The sequence below is a fragment of the Plecotus auritus genome, assembly GCF_963455305.1.
Source record: "Plecotus auritus genome assembly, chromosome: 3".
In the NCBI taxonomy this organism is placed as follows: domain Eukaryota; kingdom Metazoa; phylum Chordata; class Mammalia; order Chiroptera; family Vespertilionidae; genus Plecotus; species Plecotus auritus.
This window is the reverse complement of record NC_137772.1, coordinates 206,883,798-206,906,850: the sequence shown is the minus strand read 5'-3', so window position 1 is coordinate 206,906,850 and position 23,053 is coordinate 206,883,798. Positions and strand designations below refer to the sequence as shown.

At 45.8% G+C, this 23,053-nt stretch overlaps 1 protein-coding gene across 2 annotated transcripts in view; it reads left to right on the top strand.

Moving 5' to 3' along the window:
• Nucleotides 1–21,724, top strand: part of NTF3 (neurotrophin 3) — a 72,213-nt gene extending 50,489 nt beyond the window's left edge. For both annotated transcript variants that reach the window (XM_080660694.1, XM_080660693.1), the window contains exon 2: nucleotides 20,613–21,724. In XM_080660694.1, coding sequence (XP_080516820.1) covers nucleotides 20,613–21,407 — 795 coding nt within the window. In that variant the 3' untranslated portion in view covers nucleotides 21,408–21,724. The remainder of the gene's footprint in view (nucleotides 1–20,612) is intronic.
• The last annotated feature ends 1,329 nt before the right edge of the window (nucleotides 21,725–23,053 follow it).

Sequence of the window (23,053 nt, the reverse complement as noted above, 5' to 3'; positions counted from 1 at the left end):
GAGTGGAAAGATGGGAACTTTCAGTAGGGGAATTCTTCTGCCTCTTTCCTTCTAGGTTTCTAGTCTCCTGAAGAATATGACATAGGGAACAATATATGTGAACAGGGCACCCAGATCGTTGAAGAGCAGATCAAAGAATAAATCATATTCCCTTGGTGAAGACTTTAATCTCAAAGCATTTGTGTTCAAAGTGGAATTGTCATGGTTTCACAGCATAGTTGCTTTACATTTAAAAATGTTCTTTGCTTTAAATTAAAATTAGTCAATATATAATATTTTTAAATAGAGGAGATATTATTTACTGCTTTCAATAGGAATTTACAGTAAGATTTGTTATTGCAAGCCCTCCGAGTATTTTAAAACATAATTCAGTTCACAGAAATTTGATTTGCACTCAACTTTTTCACAGGCATAAATAGGATACAAACTGAGATCATTACTTTTTTTGGGGGGTGAGTCAGTGCTTCATAAATTATGGTAGGGTGGCATTGGGCAACTACTTTATTAACATCACCAAGGGGAATTAAAATACATCGTGCTATAGGATCAAAGTTCTACATTTCGAACCAATGGCGGTATATTTCCAGACCCTTTAGTTTGATCACATCAGTGTCAACCTTCTCCCCTCAACCATGTGACTCACTGATGTTGGGATGGAAGTGTCTCTGCTCCCACAGATCTCTGTGGCCCCATCGACCTCCCTATGGTGGAGTCTTTTGCCTTCATGACATCAACATTGAATCACAGGTCTGAAAGGGCCTTCTTTGCAATCCCCTCTGTAAAATCCAGTCAATCTGGTCATTTAGTCTGCACAACCATAAACTCACTGCAGCAGTGTGGCCATGCTTTCTAGTAAACCAAGTAGAACTCTCTGAAAAAGATGGCTCCCTTGCTTTGTAAATTGGTCTGGTGGCAGAAGAGTTGGTCTGTTGGCCAAAAATGACTGCCTGCTATGAAGTATCCAAACTTTTTCCACCTCAATTAATCAGGTCTTTGTTGTCCTCCCTCTACTGCATGCTCAACACAGTGTCAGGATATATTCCTGCACATTCTTGGGTCCCCATTTATCCTCTGTGTTAATCCATTCATTAGCACCAAATTGCAGGGCTCTTTGCCAACCCCATCAAGTATAATTGGAGCTTCTGAAGTCAGATCCCCCCAATTACATTAGTTCAGTTGTCTCATTAGCTGTCATGTATCATCCAAACACATCATCAAACATTTTCCTTCACTCTGTTGTCATTTTCTAAATACAGGTATTGTTGAGAAAGGTCATTTTAAACACACATTTTGGCTTACCCTGTTGTTTGATTTCCAGAATACAATAAATCTTTAGACCGAATGGAACCAAGACTAGGGGAGGCTTGGAAAGAAGTAGGTGCAGAACTTGGACCAAGGGCAGGCCGTATTCATCTCCCTGGATGGGATGCTCTTGTAGTGGAGGTGGCCCAGCTTTGGAAATGACCCACTTTGTATAAACTGGTGCATTAAGGAAATAGGGAGCCTAGAGGAAAGTACTGTGTGAATTTTGTACTATAGGGCTCTCCCAAAATTCATGGGGATCTTCTCCTCTCAACCATATGACTCACCGACGTTGGGGTGGAAGTGGCTCTGCTCCCACAGATCTCTGTGCCCCATCAACCTCCCTATGGTGAGATAGATGATGGGTCTCTACTTCCTGGGTGTTCATAGGTATGTGGTCTGTCCTTTGGATTCATTAGGACTTTGATAATAGAGAGAGGGTTATCTTTTCTGAAGAGTGTAGGAGCGGGAGTTGGGTTTTAGTTTTACCTCAAGCTGTGACCACTTTGAGCCCATCACTCACCTGAGTTGGGTTTTAGCTTTACTGAAAGCTGTGACCACTTTGAGCCCATCACTCACCTGAATTGGGTTTTAGCTTTACTGAAAGCTGTGACCACTTTGAGCCCATCACTCACATACTTATGCCTTAAATTTCTCAGCTTTAAAATAGCAATACCGTTAAGCCAGAGTGGCTCAGTTGGGCATTATCTCACGCACCGAAAGATTGTCAGTTCCATTCCCAGTCAGGGCATGTATGGAAGGCAACTGATAAATGTTTTTTCTCATATAGATCTATCTATCTCTTTCTCTCCCTCCATCCCTCCCTTTTTTTAAGCAAGACCTTAGGTGAGGATTAAAAAATAAATAAATTAAAAAAATAAATAATTTAGCAATACCCTCCTAACTCCATCTCCACCAAAAAAGCTAGAGACAGTGGGATTACATTTTAAATTACAGTGTTTGGCATCTGGTTGGTGCTCAAAGCACCATCCTTCTGTCCTTTAAGAGTCCATGGTCTGCCACACCCCAGATGTGCTTCTGTGCTTGAGACCTGTGTGTCTGTTTTGGAAAGCTTTGAGCCCTCAATCTGGCCCCTGCGGTCTCATGTTTTCCTTACTTATTCCCACCTGCACTTATTAGGTTAACAGTTTGCATTATTTCCTGTTTCAAGATGTCCTCTGCTGGCTCTACAGAGCACCCATAGGGGCCCATAGCCTTTAATACAATGATGCTTTTGAGGAAGAGGAATTGCATGCAGTTCTCAGGTTCCCTTGACCAGTTTGAGGTCATCTTTGGCCCACCCAGCTCAACTTATTCAGAGCTGTGGAAACCCAGGAAAACTGATGTGAAGCTGTGCACTGCAGTTTTTTTTCAAGAGTCAAGCTCAGTGGCCAAAATATATATCAGAGGGGGCAGGATGCATAGGGGAGGTGCATGGGGTAGGGGTTAGGCGAGGAGGAATGGAAGGTCTGTTTGCATCCACAAAAGAAACATTGGAAGTGATGTTGGAAAAATATCTGCAGCCTTTATTTACCACGGGAAGAGGGGGAGCTGGGGTGGGGCAGGAAGACAATAGAACGCTGTGTTGCCCTGCTATAAAAGCACATGCTAAGCAAATAATGTGGCCAGCTCGGTGGGAGCACTGCTCAATTAGACCCAGTGCTTAAAGGAGGGTCTCCCACAGCTGTCGTGGCGGCGTGTGGGCTGAGCAAAGGCAAAGCCCTCTAGGCACCCAGGAGGCAAACCTGCAGGAATCCTAAATGGGAATTGACCTGGGGGTGGAGGGACAGCACAAGGTGCTCCAACCTGAACCAAGCTCATGCTTCTTGAATAGAGGGTCTGCGAGGGGCTTGATAGGCTATTCTAGGGAGAGGCAGTGTGGAGAGACCATGGAGGAGGTGACCAGAAAAGTGAGTGCAGACATTTCGTGCAGAGTGACCGACATATGGAACGTGTTATCCAGAAGGGTTACAGGCTGGAGGAGCTCCTAGAGCTTTTCAGGGGTGGAATGGGGGAGGGGGAAGGCTTAGAAACTCAAGGAGGTTTCTAAACAAAAGGAATTTGAGAAGGGTTGGGGAAATAATGAGAAATGCAAACTTGACCCAGAGTTTCTCTCTCTATCTCCCAGGCTTCTCCCCTGCTTGTCCTTACATGTTTCTAATTCACAGGGACCTGAGAAGGCCATGGAGCCCTGTGCCTTACTCTGTAAATTAGCAGAGTTGATGGTGTGTGTGTGGGCGGGGGGGAGTAAGGGGGTAAGTAGGACCCCTAGCATCACCTCTCACTTCTCTGTGTCCAAGTGGATAGAGAGAGAGCATGAAGCCCAGAGCCTTGTTTAGGTCTCCTGAGAGTAGGCAGACAGCTAGCACTGGAACGATTGTAGGATGATTTACTCGGATTCCCTGGCCTTGTAGAAGAACAAACTGATGCTTAGGAGGAGGGAAAAATAGACTAGTCCATGGTCTCCCAGTGACTGAATGGGGAAGCTGAGGGGAGCACCTAGTCTTAACCCTTGGGTTTTCTCCCCTTCTCAGCATCCCTTTCCCAACATACAACATAGACACATACACACACACACACACACACACACTCTCACACACTCACACACACTAAAGGGCACACACACAGACATACACACAGGGAAAGACACACACAGACATACACACTCTCACACACACACTGCCTGTTCTGCTTCCCAGCAGCATGTGTATTGGTTGGAATTCCTCCTCTCCCCACCTTTGACGGCGGTGCTGCTGGGCATTGCCCGAGCTATCCTGGGGACAGGGGACAAATGACCTGCACGATTGATCGTGGCCTGTTTCATGGGCCTCTGTGTCACAGCCAGGGAGCTCTTTTTGAAACTGAGTGTTCATGCCTTTGTACTTTCTCATAGCACTGGGACAGTGGCTACCTGCCTTGCCTACAGCACCAACCTGTTCATTTTTCTGGCTGGCAGAAGAAAATGTAAACTAATGAAAGCATTGAACTAGCAGTGGCATAGTGGCTGGGTGGAGCAATTTCTCACACGAATCTAAGTTCAGACACCCTCTGGAGCTATAGCAGTAGTGGCTTGGTAGGGGGCATTCTCTCTCACTACCCTAGTTTTTCCCAGCGAGGTGGAAAAGCCACCTGTCCAGCGGCCTTTGACTCAGCTGAAATCCCCTATTCAAGAAAGCCTTGTCTGCCTGTCTCTCTCTCCCTCCTACTCCCCACCCCCCTCTCTCTGCTTCCCTTCTCTCTCTCTCTCTCTCTCTCTCTCTCTCTCTCTCTCTCATACACATACACACTCACCCGAAGTGGAGGGTGGTTTCACACTTTCTGGCTGCCACATTTTCAGGTGACATTCCTGTTCTTCAGGTCTCCAGCCTCCAGTAGTCAGTAGTGCATTCATTGTCCTGCAGACCCATTTTACATCCCGGATCCAGGACCTGACCCATACCCTTCTAAGCAAATTCATTCAATGACTTTTACCTTTTGCTGTGTAATAAACCACACCAAAACTTAATGGTGTAAAGCTACAGCCATTTTTATTGTTTGTCATGATTTTGCATGTGAGGGATTTGGGTAGAGCTGGATTTGGGGGATCCTTCGGTGCCCCTGTGGCGTTGACAGAAGTTGCCTGGCGGTACCCAGCTGGCTGATGGGCTGGTCCAGGTTATCCAGGCCAGCTTCACTCGCAAGGCTAGCTTTGGCAAGGCCGGCTGGAAGACCATGGAGGGGACCTCTCTAGCATGGTGGCCACGCAGCTATCAGATGATTCACATGGAAGCTCAAGGCTCCAAGAACAGGAAGAAGCTGCAAGACCTCTTATACCTTACCTTGTTACTTCCACTATACTGTGGTCAAAATAGCCACAAGCCACCTGCACACAAGGGGAGGGCACCTGGACACCACCTCTGGATGGAAAGAGAATAAAAAATCGGCAGCTGTGTTTTAATTGAGCAACATGCTTGTGCCTGGTATTTTCTGGCTTGGCTAGACCCTGCTATAGAGTGATGAATTTACCCACTTCTGCTGTCTGATATATCAGAGAGGCTCTCTGTACGCCAAAGCTTCTGCTCTCAAGCTTCCAGGGATGTCTCCCCAGGCCAGTGTCCTGTGTCTGCTCTGCAATCCTCCGCCTCCAGCTCTTCCTCCTGAAAGAGTGTGCAGCCACACTCAGTGCTCCTGGAGGATAATAGCATCTGGCTCTTCGGAAACAGTGAGGTTTCCAAGATAACAGAGAGCACTCGTCCTGAGGATGTTGCAGAACGGGGAGACCAAAGGGATGGGAAAGCCAGCAGATTGGAGGTGAAGTCATCCAGAGTGGTGCAGGATGAGAGATGGAAAGGAAAATGCACAAAGTCCCAAAGCCCTTGAGGAGTGTGGATGTTACTGGGTGATGGCACGGAGATATACAAATATTTGTGAGAGGAAGGAGGGAAGGATGCTACCTCCATGGGCTATCTTGTGGGCTGGGTGAAGCTGCCAGGGGCCCAGCCCTTGCCCAGTGTAGTGTTAAATATGCTGCATTGGTCAGGCTCACATGGGACTTTTATGCCTCCATGAGAAAGTCCTGCTGGCAACTGAGCCTTGTGGGCAGATTTCCATCTTTATATTTTTAAATATACTATTCTGTGTTGGTTCCAGATGAGCAGTCCAGGGCTCATCCTCTGGGCCACTGGTGGTACGTGAGGTCTGAAAGGTTGGTGACCGCTGCTCTGGAGAGCTGAGTTCTAGTTCTGGCTCTTCCACTAATTTATTGTTTCATTTTGGGCAAGTCACTTTCTCATCATAAAATTCCTATTGTGTGAGAATCCTAGAAGATTAGGAACCCATTGCCTGGCTTCATAGCTTCAAAGGGACACAGAGAAACAGGGAAGACCAGAAAATGAGACCAGTAATGAGAATCATGTGGACTAGTGCAGAAATGACTCAGAATTTAGCTCAAGAATTCTTCATTGAGGATTGGTGGGTCTCTGGGTTAAGCTTTAGAGAGTCTATAAACTGCCTTGAAATGACTTTGGAATTTTTTCCCTTTATGTGCATATATATATATATATATATATATATATATATATATATATATATATATATTAGGGGGAAGGATTTTTAGCTTTTACTGCATTTTAAAAAAGGTCAGTGATCCAAAAATGGCTGAGAACAACTGCTGTAGTCCACCAGCATTGTGTTAGGTGATACTTAACTAGGAGGGATAAGGCCACCTCAGATGGTATTTGGAAAAGTGTGAGTGCTTTTTTTTTAAAGTTGTTACCATGACTGGGGGACATGATTGTTATTAAGTGGGTGGGGGCCAGGGCTTCATGTGTAGGGGACAAAACTGAACAATGAAGAACTTTCCTTCCTGAAATACCAGCAGCTCCCCCGTGGAGAAATTCTGTATGGAACTGAGACCCCAAGACCAGCCATGGTCCTCCCACAGCCCCAAAGCTGGTTAGTAGCAGAGTTGGTTTTTATTCATAAATCAGAGCAGGAGATGTGCCAAGAGACCATGTTATTTTATTTCTACTTGTCAACTACAAATATACTAACACCAATGAAAACCAAAGACTCAGAAATCTGTATCGCCTTCCAAATGTCAGCAATTTTCACAAAGAATCCCTGGGTTATTGGTCTTCTTTGTGTGCATATCAAATAAGGAAATAGGAAAGGCATAGTTTCCATTTGGGGAAACTGAAGCATAGCTAAATGAGCCCATTAGCCCCATGTCACAGAAATACGTTTTTCAGCTGCTATGAATTGGTGATGCCAGCTTCAGACAGTGAAATGTCCTTGACGTTTCAGAGGGCCTGTCTTGGATGTTTCTTTTTCTAAAAAAGGAAAGAACCATTAATTTGCCAGCATGGTGCTTGTTGCCTAGTTCACTGCAAGCCAGTGGCAAGTGCCTCTCTGGAATGAATTGGAAGGTGTTACACGGTATTGGTTAAAAGTGAGTTCTGAGGGTTTACATACATGGGTTTGCATCTTGACTCTGCCTCTCAATTGATTTTTGATCTCAGACAAAGCGACCTAATCCCTCTGAGCCTCAGTTTCCTCAGATGCAAAGTGGGGATAATAATCGTGTCTGTGAGGATTGAGATAATCCACGTAAAGTGTCTTGCAAAGTCCCTAGCATATGGCGTGGCTCAGGCAATGCTAGCTGTTATTACTAGCGATTATTATGACTGTGTCTGTGATTAAAGACAGCTTTGGGTTCAGGCTATTGGTGCCAAAATTGCTATCAAAGGACAAGCTTTGGGTTGGCTTTTAGTCTCACCCAGCTGCCCAGAAAGAGTCAGTAGACTGTTTGGGATTGGAGTCATAACATTATGAAGTGCCTACCACACACTCCAGTTTCGTTGGGAGATGGATTTTCTTCCTGTGTGCACAACCCAGCCTCCTGTGTGCACAACCCAGCCTTCTCTGTGCACATCACAAGTGGATGAGAAGGGGCTCAGGAAGTCACTGTATAGCCGCCTCTCGTGTTCAGGTGAACAATGGCAGCCAGGTTGAGCAGAGGGAGGAGACGCCAGCAGAGTGGAAGGAAGCTTTACCCTTGGAATCGTCAGACATGGCAATTTCCTGGAGAGTGGATTCAGAGCAAAGACAGCCACAAACCATTGCCAACCCCTCTTCCTCCTGAAAAGAGATTGGCTGTAGGGCCAGGAGGAGGCGTGAGGGGGAGACATAGGCTATGTTTGACACACGCCTGATTGTCAAGACTGGAGGAGAAAGGCTGCCATCTGACCACACTTATTGTGGCCAAGTCCTCCTGGGGCCAAACCATTATGGTTTGGTTGATCCCAGCCTTGCTGATGCTGTTCTGGCTGATGCACAGTCAAAGGTTTGGGTGTTGCCAAGCCAGTTGTGGTCTTGGTTTGGAAGAGGCATCCAGAGTGTGAAGGGAAGTCATGCTTTGGGATTTCCCTGAGGATGAAGCCAACTTCTTTATTCTGCCATTTTGAGACTCATTTTTGGCTGGGTAGATAAGAATGATACTTTATCATCACCATCATCACCATAATTTATTATAATTATTAACAACCCCTCCCTGTAATAATATTAAGTTACAGCTATATAGCACTTTGCAAGTAACACGTATGCTTGACATATAAACCCAACTGGAACATGAGGCATAAATTAAAAACAAAAAGGTTGACTTGGAGCAGTTCTCTGATGCTAAGAGTTTAGCACTAGGTGGATCCCAAACTGTGTATGTAACTGAAGCAACCTTGCCTTGTGTATTTTCACACATGGAAAATGGAGTTAGCCGAGGTGCAGAAAATGAAACTGAAATCAAAATGTCTCAGAATATTTAATGATATGATAATTTGGAAATAGCCTAACCATACCCATCCTCATCTTGGGGAGCTACACTCTGTGTGTGTGTGTGTGTGTATGTGTGTGTGTGTGTGTGTGTGTGTGTGTGTGTGTACATGCCCATGCCCGTGTATGCACAAGCCCATGATGGATGAATATTAGTGCCCAAAACAAAGAAAACTAAATTTACTAGATAAATGCCCTTATGGCCCATGGCTGGATTAACACAGATTTTCTCTGGCAGATCCTTCCTTGACCACCCTCTGGCCATGAAATGAGAGTTTGCAGTGTAGAAAGGATAAAGCAAATCTGGGGTTCCTGGGGCTCATGTTGGCACACCAAGCTCCTTTCAGATCTTTTTGCCAAGATGGGACCATGCCAGAGGGTTCCTGAGCCTAAAGAATAACTGTGCTACCTTCCTCTTGGAGCTGCTGGTGTGCATTGTTTTGACATGTGCCATACCTTCCATCTTTCACTGCTTTGGGGCCAGAGGAGGGGATGCTTTGAACAATGTAAAATTCCTCCCAACAGCTGTGCAAAGCAAACGCATAGCTTTCAATTTCCATCTTGGGACCTCAAGCTTGGTTTTGAATATAGGTTCCTTGTCCATTCAAGAATCTCTGTTCCTCATTTTCTGGCCTCAAAGAAGGACCAATTTAGAAATTCCTTTCTGAGCGAGGCAAGTCAACCTTCCAAGGTTCTCTCTATTGTTTGTTTCATTCTGGAATACGCTTGTCCTGTGGACTGTGTCCTGTTGCCACTGGGAAGCCAGCATCTCGTGAAAACTGAGGACCTTGTCCTAGTCCAAACCGTGGGCCAAGTATGTCAGATTCAGAACCCCAAGTTAAGTTAAGTTTTAACAGAAGAACTATGCAGAATGAGGGATTTTTAAAAAACAGGCTAGGAATCTCTCTCCTTACCTCTGCTCTGTCCTGTATTGACTCTGTGTAGATGCAGACCTGCCCAGAGGTTGGCAATTTTCAAATGAAATCTCAGAGAGAGAGAGAGAGAGACGAGGGGGGTGGGCTGGCTCTTCCTTCTCTAGATCACCCCTCACTTTTGGTTTTGGGGAATTCAAAGCATGCTCGGTGCATCTTCCAGTGGCAGTTGTTGACTTACTCTCTGATCTTGGCTCCATTTGGGGCCTTATCTGAAGCTCATTTTATGAACTTTTGTGTACTTTTAAGATAGGGAATGTGATAGTTGCCATGACCCCAAAGGTGTGCTGAGAGTGAATGAGGTGGGTTTTAGAAACGAACGTTGCGTTACAGGGGAAACTCACATACATGTGAGCCCCATACATGTGAATTCACTTCTCATTTACTCCGTGTAATAATTCCTTCCCTTCATCCTTTTGCAAGCCTTTCCCTCCCTTGTTGGTTTTGGATTCATATGGCCCCCAGTGAGTTAACCTACATGTTTCCAGTTTGAATCTCATCATGCTATTTCCAGGTTGCCAACCCTCATGGGTGCTGGGGAATAATTGGTCTGTCCTCACCGGTGTTTGTAGCACCTTCCCTTTGAGCGTCATCTGTGCATTTTAATTAATCTGCTGCTTTCCCCCCCTCTTTTGCTTCGGATCATTAATAAAGAGATTAACCAAAACCAGACCAATCCCCAGCAGAGGCTCCACCAGAATCTGTCTCTCCTTGCTCCTCACCTCGTCGTGTGTCAGAACGTCTTTGCATGGCCCCACTACCTAATTTTTAGACCTCAGGACCTGTGTTCAGAACAAAGCTAAATTGAGTTAATTTTGCAATTAATATCTGGGGAACACGCTTTGCTGGTCTTTTATATGGCCTTAGCTTAATATTTCCACCTCATTCCTTTCCTTTTGGTCATTCAATTTTAAATCTATCATTTTCCCACCTCTCTCTCTCTCTCTTTCCATTCCCTGAACAAGATGTTAGGGTTATCTGGCAGGATGTGGTCTTTTGAGCCCTTAGCATTAGTCAGAGACCATGTCATAGCTGCATAAATTCTCCAAAGATTTAGGCCCTTCTGGATACAGCGGGACCGTGTCCTTGTTCGCCCCAGCCAGAGGATGCATTTGCCTCTGGAGGAAGGCGCTGTACCAGAAATCATGACATCTCTTGAATTTGCATATTAAAAACTTGGCAGGTTTAAAAGTGCTTCCACATTTGATCTCATGCCTCCTCCCTGAGGAAAGCTGGAGTCTGTGTCTTCATAAGTCACCCTGATTTTCAGCACTGGTGCCAATTAGAGTTGGAGAAGGTCCAGCCAGTGCTGTGTCCACTGCAACACACGGCCTTGGTGGGATGGACATGGGAGGAGGAGACCAGAGTGGTGGCCTCAAATCCCTGGAAACTCTGCTTGCAGCTGAGCCTTCTTGGGGAGACACTCAACCTGCTGGTGGCAGCTGTCCTGGCTCTGAGCTTGGAACGTGAGCTTCCTTTCGATATAAACTCTCTGGAATGTTTGAACACAGGGACAGACAGATAGCGCAGTATAATCATTAAGGGCATCAATTCCAGATGCAGACTATGATCAGACCAAGGCTCTGCTGCTTATTAGCTAGTTATTAAATAAACTTGTGCCTCAATTTCCCCATATGAAATGGGAAATGAACTCAGAGGAATGGTTATCAAGATTAAAGATTGGTCCTAACTGGTTTTTCTCAGTGTTTAGAGCATTGGCCTGTGGACTAAAGGGTCCTGGGTTCAATTCCAGTCAAGGGCACATACCTTGGTTGCAGGCTTGATCCACGGCCCGGTTGGGGCATGTCTGGGAGGCAAGCAATCAATGTGTCTCACATTGATGTTTCTCTCTCTCTCTCTCTCTCTCTTTCTCTCTCCCCCTCCCTTCCACTCTCTCTAAAAATCAATAGAAAAAAATATCTTTGGATGAGGATTAACAAACAACAACAACAACAACAACAAAAAAGATTAAAGATTGAATGTATGTCAGTACATGGCATGTAGCATTTTTGTTCTTGTGCTCCCACTCTGACCAGACTAAAAATCTACTCCATATGTAAGGAATAAGTGAGGTCTCTGGTATATGGTTGGAGGAGGTAGAGAGTGTGGGGAGAGGGGAATTGGAACTCAGTGGATACAGGCCCCAACTCGTATGTGAGCAGGGCAGACCTGGTGCGCAGGGCAGACCTGGTGCTTGCTATGGGTCAGATCCTGTACCACTCTTTACCTCAGCTTCCTTTTCCATTTCATCTGCTTCTTGAATACCCCAAACCCCTCAGTGTGTATTATAAACTGCGCCAAAAAGGAGGAATCAGAAATTGCTCTCTTTTGAGTATTTTGAGGGATGGTGAAACCTTGTAGGAATGTTGCTCCAGGGACCGAGAAAACACCATATGTGGGAAAGCATTTGTAAGTGAGGAAAACAGCATATGCAAGTTGGTCAGGATCTTGGAAAGCTCTGAGCAGAGGAAGTGGGCACTGGGGAGAGTGTAGGAAGGGGGTTTTACTGAGGTCTTTAACAGGTCTTTTTCCAATTAGAGCCAAGAAGAGCCTAGGGACCAGGGCCCACTTCAGAGCCAGGGCCTGTATTTTCTTTGGGAAAAGAAGGCAGAGTTGATTGGCTTCCAAACCAGACTTGGCAGAAGTCCATACAGATCGTGGGCCAGTGAGCTGTGTCTTTGGTAGATCTCGATTGAAGTGGGCGCTCATTCAATAAATGAGACCAGCCCTGAGCTAGGCGTCAGGCACATGTGGATGAAGAAGACATGGCTTCATCATAAAAAAGGAGACATGCCGACAGTGATAACATAGCAGGTTCATTGCTTATGAACCCCAGTGAGCCCCAGCGTAGACGTCTCTCTAAATCCCAAACATCACTGATGTGCCTTGCCAGGCTGCACTAGCACTGCCTTCCCTCTTCACAGCCCCTCCAGTACTTTATATGTGTGCATACGGGTCAGGCACACAGCATCTCTGCCGCCACAGGTAACTCGGGTTTATGTTCAAGTCCTATTTCCAGTGCCTCACTCTATGCCATTACTGTGCTAAGTGCTCTCATATAGACTTCATTACTTAGCCCTCCCAATAACCAATCAGGCACAAGCCACATGGTTTTTGTTGAGCTAAAGAACTGATTGCCACCTGTCACTCTCTGCTGTTATGGAGCAGTCTGACCTCAGACAACTCCATTCACCACCACGCCAAGCCTCAGTTTCCTTATTTGTAAAAACGAAGAGGTTATCTAGGGTCATTTATGATTTCCTACCTTTCGTCCTGGTGAGTTCTCCTACCAACATTCATTGGCTTGCTCTTTATGGCAAAAGCTGAAAGCAGATTATCGCGTGGAGTCTGTAGGCAGCATGCTGGGTTTTTTGTTTTGTTTTGTTTTGTTTTTAAATAAATCTTTATTGTTCAGATTATTACAGATGTTCCTCTTTTTCCCCCCCATAACTCCCCTCCACCTGATTCCCCTGCCCATGCCCTTACCCCCCACCACTGTCCTCATCCATAGGTGTAAGATTTTTGTCCAATCTCTTCCCGCACCCCTCACTCCCCCTTCCCCCCGAGAATTGTCAGTCCACTCCCTTTCTATGCCCCTGATTCTATTATATTCACCAGTTTATTCTGTTTATCAGATTTTTTTTATTGACTTGATTTTTAGATTCACTTGTTGATAGATATGTATTTGTGGTCACTTTGTTGTTCATAATTTTTATCTTTACCTTTTTCTTCTTTTTCCTCTTCTTAAAGAATACCCTTCAGCATTTCATATAATACTGGTTTGGTGGTGATGAACTCCTTTAGCTTTTTCTTGTCTATGAAGCTCTTTATCTGACCTTCAATTCTGAATGATAGTGTTGCTGGGTAGAATAATCTTGGTTGTAGGTTCTTGCTGTTCATCACTTTGAATATTTCTTGGCACTCCCGTCTGGCCTGCATAGTTTCTGTTGAGAAATCAGCTGACAGTCATATGGGTACTCCCTTGTAGGTAACTAACTGTTTTTCTCTTGCTGCTTTCAAGATTCTCTCTGTCTTTTGCCCTTGGCATTTTAATTATGATGTGTCTTGGTGTGGTCCTCTTGGATTCCTTTTGTTTGGGGTTCTCTGCACTTCTTGGCCTTGTAAGTATATTTCTTTCACCAGGTAAGGAAAGTTTTCTGTCATTATTTCTTCAAATAGATTTTCAATATCTTGCTCTCTCTCTTCTTCTGGCACCCCCATAATTCGGATGTTGGTACACTTGAAGTTGTCCCAGAGGTTCCTTACACTATCTTCATATTTTTTTATTCTTTTTTTCTTTTTGTTTTTCTGGTTGGGTGTTTTTTGCTTCCTCATATTTCAAATCTTTGGTTTGATTCTTGGGGTCCTCTAGTCTACTGTTGGATTTCTGTATATTATTCTGTATTTCAGACAGTGTATGCTTAATTTCTGACTGGTCCTTTTCCATTTTTTTTTTGGCATTCTCATTAAGATCCTTGAAGGTCTCACTAAGTCCCTCGGAGATCTCACTACGTTTCTCGGCGGTTTCTAGAAGATTCTTGAATAACCTTATAACTGTGGTTTTGAACTCTATATCTAGTCGTTTGCTTTCCTCCATTTCTTTCATTCGTGACATGTTTCTTTGTCTCCACATTTTGGCTGCTTCCCTGTGTTGGAGTGGCTTTGTGTGGTAGGTGACCTATAGGACCCAGTGGCTCAGCCTCCCCAATCACCTGAGGTGAACACTCTTGGTACACCCCTTTGTGGGCTGGGTACACAGTCTTGTTGTAGTTAAGCCTTGATTGCTATTGGTGCACTGGGAGGAATTGACCTTCAGACACAATCAGCTGTGTCCATAATGGAAGAACTGCTGTGCTGGAGACACCCTTATGGGGCAGGACTTGCTTCAGTGGGGCTTTGGTGCTCACTGAGTCTGCCTCTTGAATGTGTCGCTTATGGATGTGAAGAGTTGAAATCTGGTGTCATCTCACACTGACCACTAGGTACACTGGCTCCTGGATCTTCAAGGAGGTGCAAGTCACTACTATCTGAGGCCACCCAGCAGGAGCTATGCAAGATCTGCAGATTTCTCCTCTTTGCTTGGGGTTTGGAAGTTTTGGAGCTGACCCAGCTGCAGTTTGTTAGGTTAAGCTGCGATAGGGCAGGCCATTCATATGCAAAAACCACTGCACACAGTTTGGGTGTGTTTGTAAATTGGGCAGGCGGGGTCTCAGGGAATCACTAGGGCATGGCAAACAGCGATGGCTGCCAGTCAGCCCTCTCTGGGTCTCTGCATTTCCGCGTCCCCAAGTCCCAATGATTCCTGTGCATACTTCTGTGAGAAAGCCACCCTCACTTTCCAATCCGATGCCAGACAGTCCAGTTTCTCCCCGTAGGAGTCTGAGTCCCAGAGTCTCACCGGAAACTGGAGTTCAGAGCAGTCAGGAGCTTGTGTCTCCCTCCCGCTTGAAAAAGACAACCGTGTCCTCAGTTGCCAGCCCTCTCAGCGCACGCCTCTGTACCTCTGCTTTTCCACAGCTTTGCACCTCCTACCCAGTCTCATTGTGCTTTTTTCTTTCCTTCTAGTTGTAGAACTTCCTCTCAGCCAGCTTTCCCATGGTTCTGGGTGATAGTCGTTTTGTCTTTTAGTTGTAGTTTCAGTGTGGTTGTGAGAGGCAGCACATACAGGTGTATACCTTATGCTGCCATCTTGGTTTCTTGCCTGCTGGGTTTTAATGCAGCTTTGCAAATAGTTCAGGAACACTTACCAGCCTGCAGATGGTCATTTTCACTGCTGATTACAGAGGAATGTGGCAAGGTTTGGGATGTGCTGGTAATAAACAGTCCAGATCCAGAAATGGTGGGATCAGGGGCTTTGAGCAGTGTGAGAAATGCTCACTTGTCTGAATTCAAATAACAGACTTAGAGAAAGAAGTATGGCGAAAATGACACTTTTAGTATATCCTCGAGAGCAGGTGTCTGTCCAGTTGTACAGTCACACCTGGGGCAGCAAACACAGCCTATTTATTCAGTCCCTCCTCTGGTTCCTCATTGGCTGAGTACTATGTGGTCACCTGTTTCCTCATACGTTGCCTAAGTCTTATTGTCTCCCCATCGGACCGTCTAAAAAAATTGGGCTTAGGCCTATTCTAGTTGCCTCTACTTCCCCCTGTCTAGTTGAGGCAGGTGGCTCAGGGGTTTCTACCATGATGCTGGCCCACATCCACAGTTCTTTGTTCTTATATCCTCTTCCCTCCTCCCTACATTCTGTTTGCCCTAGGGAAATTGAGCAACTGTTTTCATCAAAAGCTGACTATGCTGGAGATGGGTCACAGAGGCCCATTTTCTACAAGCAGCTTTTTATATTATTACCGTGCTTTTTTTATTGTCTAAAGTTTTACATATGTCTTCCCTTTCCCCAATTGACAACCCCCCCCCACAGCCCTTCCCACCCCAGGCAAGCCCCTACTGCCCCCCCGCACCCCACCCCTACCAGAGGTGGCCTGCTTTCCTTGTGCTGAGTTTGTGTATTGGTTCTCCTGAAGGGGGCAGGGCTGTCTAAAAGAGTCAGGAGACCTGCATTCTAACCCACAAAATGCCTTCGGTCTCCCAGAGGCAAGGTGCACCCACATGGGGTGGTAGGAAAGTCCATCAGTTTTGTATTTGTACAAGCAGTAGTATTGTCGGTAAAAAATTTAAAAACAATAATAAAATCAACTAAAAGTCCATCTGCTTTTCGTGCTCACCATGCCGTCATGGGAAGATCAGTGATAAAATATTTCTCTCTGCCCTGCACAGTGTGGCTCAGTTGGTTGTGTGTTCTTCTGAGCACTGGAAGGTTGCTCGTTCAATTCCTGGTTGGGGGTATGCAGGAGTCAGCCGATCAATATTGCACTCTCGCATCCCTTCCTCTCCCTCTCCCTCTCCCTCTCCCTCTCCCTCTCCCTCTCCCTCTCCCTCTCCCTCTCCCTCTCCCTCTCCCTCTCCCTCTCCCTCTCCCTCTCCCTCTCCCTCTCCCTCTCCCTCTCCCTCTCTTTCCTTCTCTCTCTCTCTCTCTCTCTCTCTCTCTCTCTCTCTCTCTCTCTCTCTCTCTCCTCCCATCCCCCCTTCCTCTCTTTCTCAAAATCAATAAACTATTCTTTAAAAAAATATTTCTTCCTGACAATGTTGACCTCTCCCACCACTTCATTCAGCTCCCTCCATCCTCTGTCACTGCAGCCTGGAGGAGAAAGCAGTCTCAAGGGCCTTCCTCCCCACCTCTACAACCCCAGGCTCTCTCTGCCAGATTACCACCAATGTCATATCTCCTCTCCACCACTCTGAACATGACACTCTTAATGCAGTAATCTGTGGGCTTTGCCCATCCCTCCTGACCAAAAATGGATTTCTACTCTACCTTCAAACTGTTTCCCAAGATAGAACATCTTAGCTCCTATAGCCAAAGCTGGCTTTATGGGTGTGCATCAATTCAGTGGCCTTCCACTCAGAAAGAGGACCCCATTGAACTCAGGGTTCAATGCTCTGTTGTTGTCATCTTGAAATTCTTAAGAACTTTATCTCTGAATATGTGTTTTGTAAGTGAAGTGTAATGGGAGAATGGGACATGTGCCTGGAGACTCTGCACATTGGCTCAAACACAGTCACACCTCCTGAAGCCACCCTGCCTCTAAATAACTTTTGATGAGGCCCTGCACATTACAAAACTGGTTCTGCCTTCAGCCACCCTCACTTCCAGCTCTGACTCATGGCACCCAGACTTCCACCTCCACCTGTGTGCACTGTGGTGTGGACAGCAGGGAGAGGCACAGACACAAGCAGGGAGAAAGGGGCTCCTGACCTCAGAGAAGAGAGAGTCTAGAAAGTAAGCCATGTGATGCCATGAAGGATGCCATACCTGTCACCATTGTCATTGGAAAACATGCTGCAGGAAATGCAAAGGAAGTGGCAATTGCTGCTGCTGGGAGCCTCTTAGAAAAGGTAGTTTTTGAACCAAGCAAGGAGGAATGGGTAAAATTTCCACGGAGAGGTGATGAAAGTGTGCAAGGTGAGGGGAGCACACGTGCACATGGCTTATAAAGCACATCCAAGTACCTTCTGAAGCGTGAATGAGGTTGGGGCATAGAATGTAAGAGCCTAATCGTAATATGATGAAAAGGGAGGTTAGGCCTGAAGTGCAAAGAACTCTTCTCTCTTTCCCTCGTGTCTCCCCTCTTCTTTAAACTGTGGTTTAGGCTTTCCTCTTCTATAAAATGAAGGAATTGGATTAAATGATCTTCTCCGTTTAATACCCTGTAATTCTGTATGGGGCTCCACCAGCAATAAAGATGCATTCCCAAACCATTGGTATCATCTTTCATTCTTCCTATCAACTCACCCTTGTATTGACCTTGTTAATCTATACATTGACTTTTATTCTACCTGGGACCTCTCCCCACTAACCATACTTGATCGATTTCCTTATGAGCAGATATTCTGCATATTCTGTGTTTATAGTGGCTGGATTTGAGGGGATTTTTTTTAAATATATTTTATTGATATTTTACAGAGAGGAAGGGAGAGGGATAGAGAGCTAGAAACATCAATGAGAGAGAAACATCAATCAGTTGCCTCCTGCACACCTCCCACTCGGGATGTGCCCGCAACCAAGGTACATGCCCTTGACCGGAATCGAACCCGGGACCCTTCAGTCCGCAGGCCGACGCTCTATCCACTGAGCCAAACCGGTTTCAGTGATTTGAGGGGATTTAATAAAAATTTTTCATAAACATTTAGTCTCAAATTATGTTATTGAAGCTTTATTCTGTTTGGAAGTGGGGAGGTGGAAGAAGGGGGTATAATTCTAGTGCAGGGGTGGGGAATGTCTGGCCCTTGGGCCGTATAAGGCCTGCAAAATCATTTGGTCTGGCCCGGCCAAGGCATTAGGGGTGAGTTAATTAAATGTTTGACCAAATATAGTACGCTAATTTTTAAGTTGATAATTTTGTATGGCTCAAGAATGATGTTATAAATATCCAAATGACCCTTGGCAGAAAAAAGGTTCCCCACCCCTGTTCTAGTGGTATGTAGGATATACTTGTGTTTTTCAAGTTTCATTTTGTTGGTCCTGCAAGATTGAAGGAAATGTCACTTATATGCAGAGTGAGAGGGAGATGAGTTGTCCTGTGGGAACCATTTTCCTGGAATAATATGATTCCTAGGGCAAACTCTAGGGTTGGGCAGCAAAGCTAGAATCCTTTGCTCAGCTTTAACCTTGAGGGAGTAAGTTGTCCACAAAGTGGTTCCCATGGAAAAAAGATGGTCTCCTTATCAGAGAGAGGCGGAAATTGGAACAAAGTGCCTGCAACATTGCTTGCTGGCCTTTGGGGATAAGAGAACAGTTCTTCAGACAAGATGGGAAAAGAGGCTGCATCTGTAAGTCCTGGGAACAAGTTAGTGTGGACAGGCTCAGGCACAGATACTGGGTAAGCAGGATGGCTTTTCTATTTCTCATGCCACCTTTGTTTATTTCTCTTCTGTTTCCCCCGGATTTAGTAAAATCTTTCGGAAAGTGCCAAAGGTGAACCAAGGGAAGGGCTTTTATTTTTCGTGCTTACACATAGCTTTAAAGAGGAAACAGTATACCCCTGGGGGCCAGCGAGGTGATAGCAATGGTGATTAAAGAATGGATACCTCCCGGTGGGTGGTGTGAATAACAGGGTATTAACCATGGGATTACCCATGCAGCCACCCTGAGAGTCTCTTCCAGGGCCAAGCTTTTGAGAATCAGGGCTTTGCTCTAGTGAGGGAGAGACCAACATGGATGGTATCTTGAGATCAGCCCACTAATTCCACACAGACTCAGTGGAAACCTCATGTTGATGTTCTGCTATGGCAACAGAATGAGTGTGTTGATGGGTTAAAAATGCCATTTAAACAAGGACATAACAGAATTGGAAATCTAACCACTGAGACTTTTTGTAATGAAAACTGTAATAAACTAAACAAGAACAATTAATCAGCAAGGAAACTTGCAGTTCAAGGCAAGTCCGGCTCATTAATTTCAGCTGGTTGTTGCTGCCTCTCCAGCTTCTGCTGCCATCTTGTGAATGAAGACAGTCTGTGCGGAGCAGTTGGGTGTCCTGGGAAAGCATGTTCACTGGAGAGCTTGGCAGAGCACCCTGAAACTCAGGCCCTCTCACAGAGTAGGTAGTGGCCCCACATGGTCCTTTACAAGGGGAGGAGAACAGCTCCACCAGACATGGCCCAGTCAGGGCTGAGCCCTTCTCTTGATGTCACCATAAAGAAGCAACCAACCCAACCCCAGCTGCATGGTATTCCTTTGAGAGACTCCAAGGGCTGCATTTGGGGTGGGGGGGGTGGGGGCAGTAGAGCTCTGTCTTTTGAGACATTTGCAAGGCTGCTGTTGCCAATAAAAAGCTGTAAATATGCATTTATAATTTTCAGTTTTAACTTCTTCATGATTTGCCAAGGTGGAGTGGGCTGTGGTCTTTGTAGGCTCAAGTGATGTCTAAAGAAGTGGTAGGACATTGTCCACACCCAACAGAAGGCTGCGGATAGAGCAGACATCAGATGCAAGAGCAGTGGGGGCTGTGTGAATAGCAAAGAGCAGAGGCAGAAGGGCTGGCATGCACTCTCCTCCTGCCTCGGCCTTTGTGCCCTGGGTCCTAGGAAGAGACCTAACCCTTTTAATCTGTAATTCTCTCCAGAAATGTTTTTGGCTCATTTTGTTTTAAAAATATGCTTTGCTCTCTCCCTCCTGCTTATGCAACTTGTACACACACACACACACACACACACACACACACACACACACACACACACAATCTCTTTCCCTATCACACAGCCACAGTGCTAGAAGACAGACTTGAGCTGAAGGCACTTGGAAGTCTAGGAGAGAAGAACACTTTAGATTCCCAGAGTTGGGGACCGAGATCGACGAGCTCTGTCTTGAGACATCAGAGTTTTGTTTGCTCACCTAGAATGGTGGCACCCTGCTCTCTCTTACCCGCACAGGGACACTCTGGCTCAGGTAGCTGGTCCCAGAATGACGTCAGCTACCACAGCCTGCTAGTAACACCTGTGTTTCCTTTTCAGATCTTACAGGTGAACAAGGTGATGTCCATCTTGTTTTATGTGATATTTCTCGCTTATCTCCGTGGCATCCAAGGTAACAACATGGATCAAAGGAGTTTGCCAGAAGACTCGCTAAATTCCCTGATTATTAAGCTGATCCAGGCAGATATTTTGAAAAACAAGCTTTCCAAGCAGATGGTGGACGTTAAGGAGAACTACCAGAGCACGCTGCCTAAAGCCGAGGCCCCCCGAGAGCCGGAGCAGGGCGAGCCCGCCAAGTCAGAGTTCCAGCCAATGATTGCAATGGACACGGAATTGCTGCGGCAACAGAGACGCTACAACTCCCCCCGGGTCCTGCTGAGCGATAGCACCCCCTTGGAGCCCCCTCCCTTGTATCTCATGGAGGATTACGTGGGCAACCCCGAGGTGGCGAACAGAACATCACGGCGGAAGAGGTACGCAGAGCACAAGAGTCACCGAGGGGAGTACTCCGTGTGTGACAGTGAGAGTCTGTGGGTGACAGACAAGTCATCGGCCATCGACATTCGGGGACACCAGGTCACGGTGCTGGGGGAGATCAAAACCGGCAACTCTCCCGTCAAACAATATTTTTATGAGACAAGATGTAAAGAAGCCAGGCCTGTCAAAAACGGTTGCAGGGGAATTGACGATAAACACTGGAACTCTCAGTGCAAAACATCCCAAACCTATGTCCGAGCACTGACGTCAGAAAACAATAAACTCGTAGGCTGGCGATGGATACGGATAGACACCTCCTGTGTGTGTGCCTTGTCGAGAAAGATCGGAAGAACATAGATTGGCATCTCTCCCTATATATAAATTATTACTTTAAATTATATGATATGCATGTAGCATATAAATGTTTATATTGTTTTTATATATTATAAGTTGACCTTTATTTATTAAACTTCAGCAACCCTACAGTATATAAGCTTTTTTTTCTCAATAAAATCCGTGTGCTTGCCTTCTCTCAGGCCTCTCCCATCTGTTAAACCTTATTTTGTGACCCACCTCCCAGGAGCCGCTCTGTAAAATCTGTGTACACCAGTATTTTGCATTCAGTATTGTCAAGGCCATGACTGTCGTTTTAGTAAACTTGTTAAAATCAGATGATGTCAGAGTTGTGTATAGACACAGTAATATCCCCCTCCTGGTATACTTCATGTTTGATTAATTAAAAGAACTGTTTTCACCTCCATTGAAAACATTACCCAGTAGCTTTGAGCCCCATGCTTAATTTGGGTGGCAAATTCACTGTCAATAACTTGCTCTCCTCTCTCTGCTCACCTAGAATGGTGGTATCCTACTCTCTCTTACCCACATGGATCCACTTTGCCAATCAGAATTGTGATCTGCCCCAGTGGTATGGTCCCAGAACAGTAACAGCAAACCTGGCAATTTTAGTTTTGGAAGTTTCTTTTCAGCACATTTGTTGTTTGGGGTTGTTTAAGGGTTGGATTTTGTTTTGTTTTGGCTTTGGTGTTTGTTTTGCTTTTGTAAGTGGTTTTCATCCTTTAGACACATAGGAAAAAAATTTTTAACTGTTTGTAACAATAATTGTATGGTTACGCAGAAGCAAACTGAAATGGATCATGAATAATCTACCCACAGAAGAGAACTGACTCATCAGAGATCCTTTGGCGCCTGGCCTCCTCCCTCCCCTGGAGGTGCCTCCTAGAGCTGCATGAGGAATTAGAAAATGCTCTGGCTTTGCAGTCAGACCGGGGTTCAAAGTCCAGCTCCTCCCCTGTGACTTGGGGTAAGGTTTGGAGGCCTCCCTGAGCCCATGTTTCTCAGGGACAGAAAGTGAGATGGGGATCCTGCCTACCTCCCAGGCTGTCTTGGGGATTCAGCTAAGTTGCCCCTGTAGACGTCTAGCTGAGGGTAGGCATTCAAGAGTTCTAGTCCATCCTCCCCTCTCCTCCTCCTCTCTTTCAGCTCTTGTGTTCCTCTGTATCATGTTTGGTTCATTCATCACTTTGAAATGTACAAGCTCAAATGGAAGGAACCTTCCTAATGCCTGTTGGGTCCCAGAAGGAGTCACAGCAGTGGAGGGGGTCCCTGTGGGGATAGCCACACCTGTTCTGCCATGGTAGGTCTGAGGAGGACACTAGTGGTCCCCAAGTCCTTTTCCCAGTGGGAAGTAGTTCACACTCTTGGGGCTGGAGCCTAAGGAATATCATCTCCCGTCTTTAAGATGCAAGGTGCCCCTATCCCACTATAGAAGCTGCCATCACTGACCTGCAACCCTACCCTGAGCTTTCCATGGATTGTCCTGCCTTCAAGGCCCACGTGTGCTCTCTGTATCTAGAACAGCCACAAACCCTGAGATCTCTCTGACACATACCTAATAGAAGATGTGTCCTTTCTGTGCCATGAGCCCTTGAAATAGTCTCAGCAAATGGCAGTAACTTGGTTAAGAGCATCATTCTACTGCACGT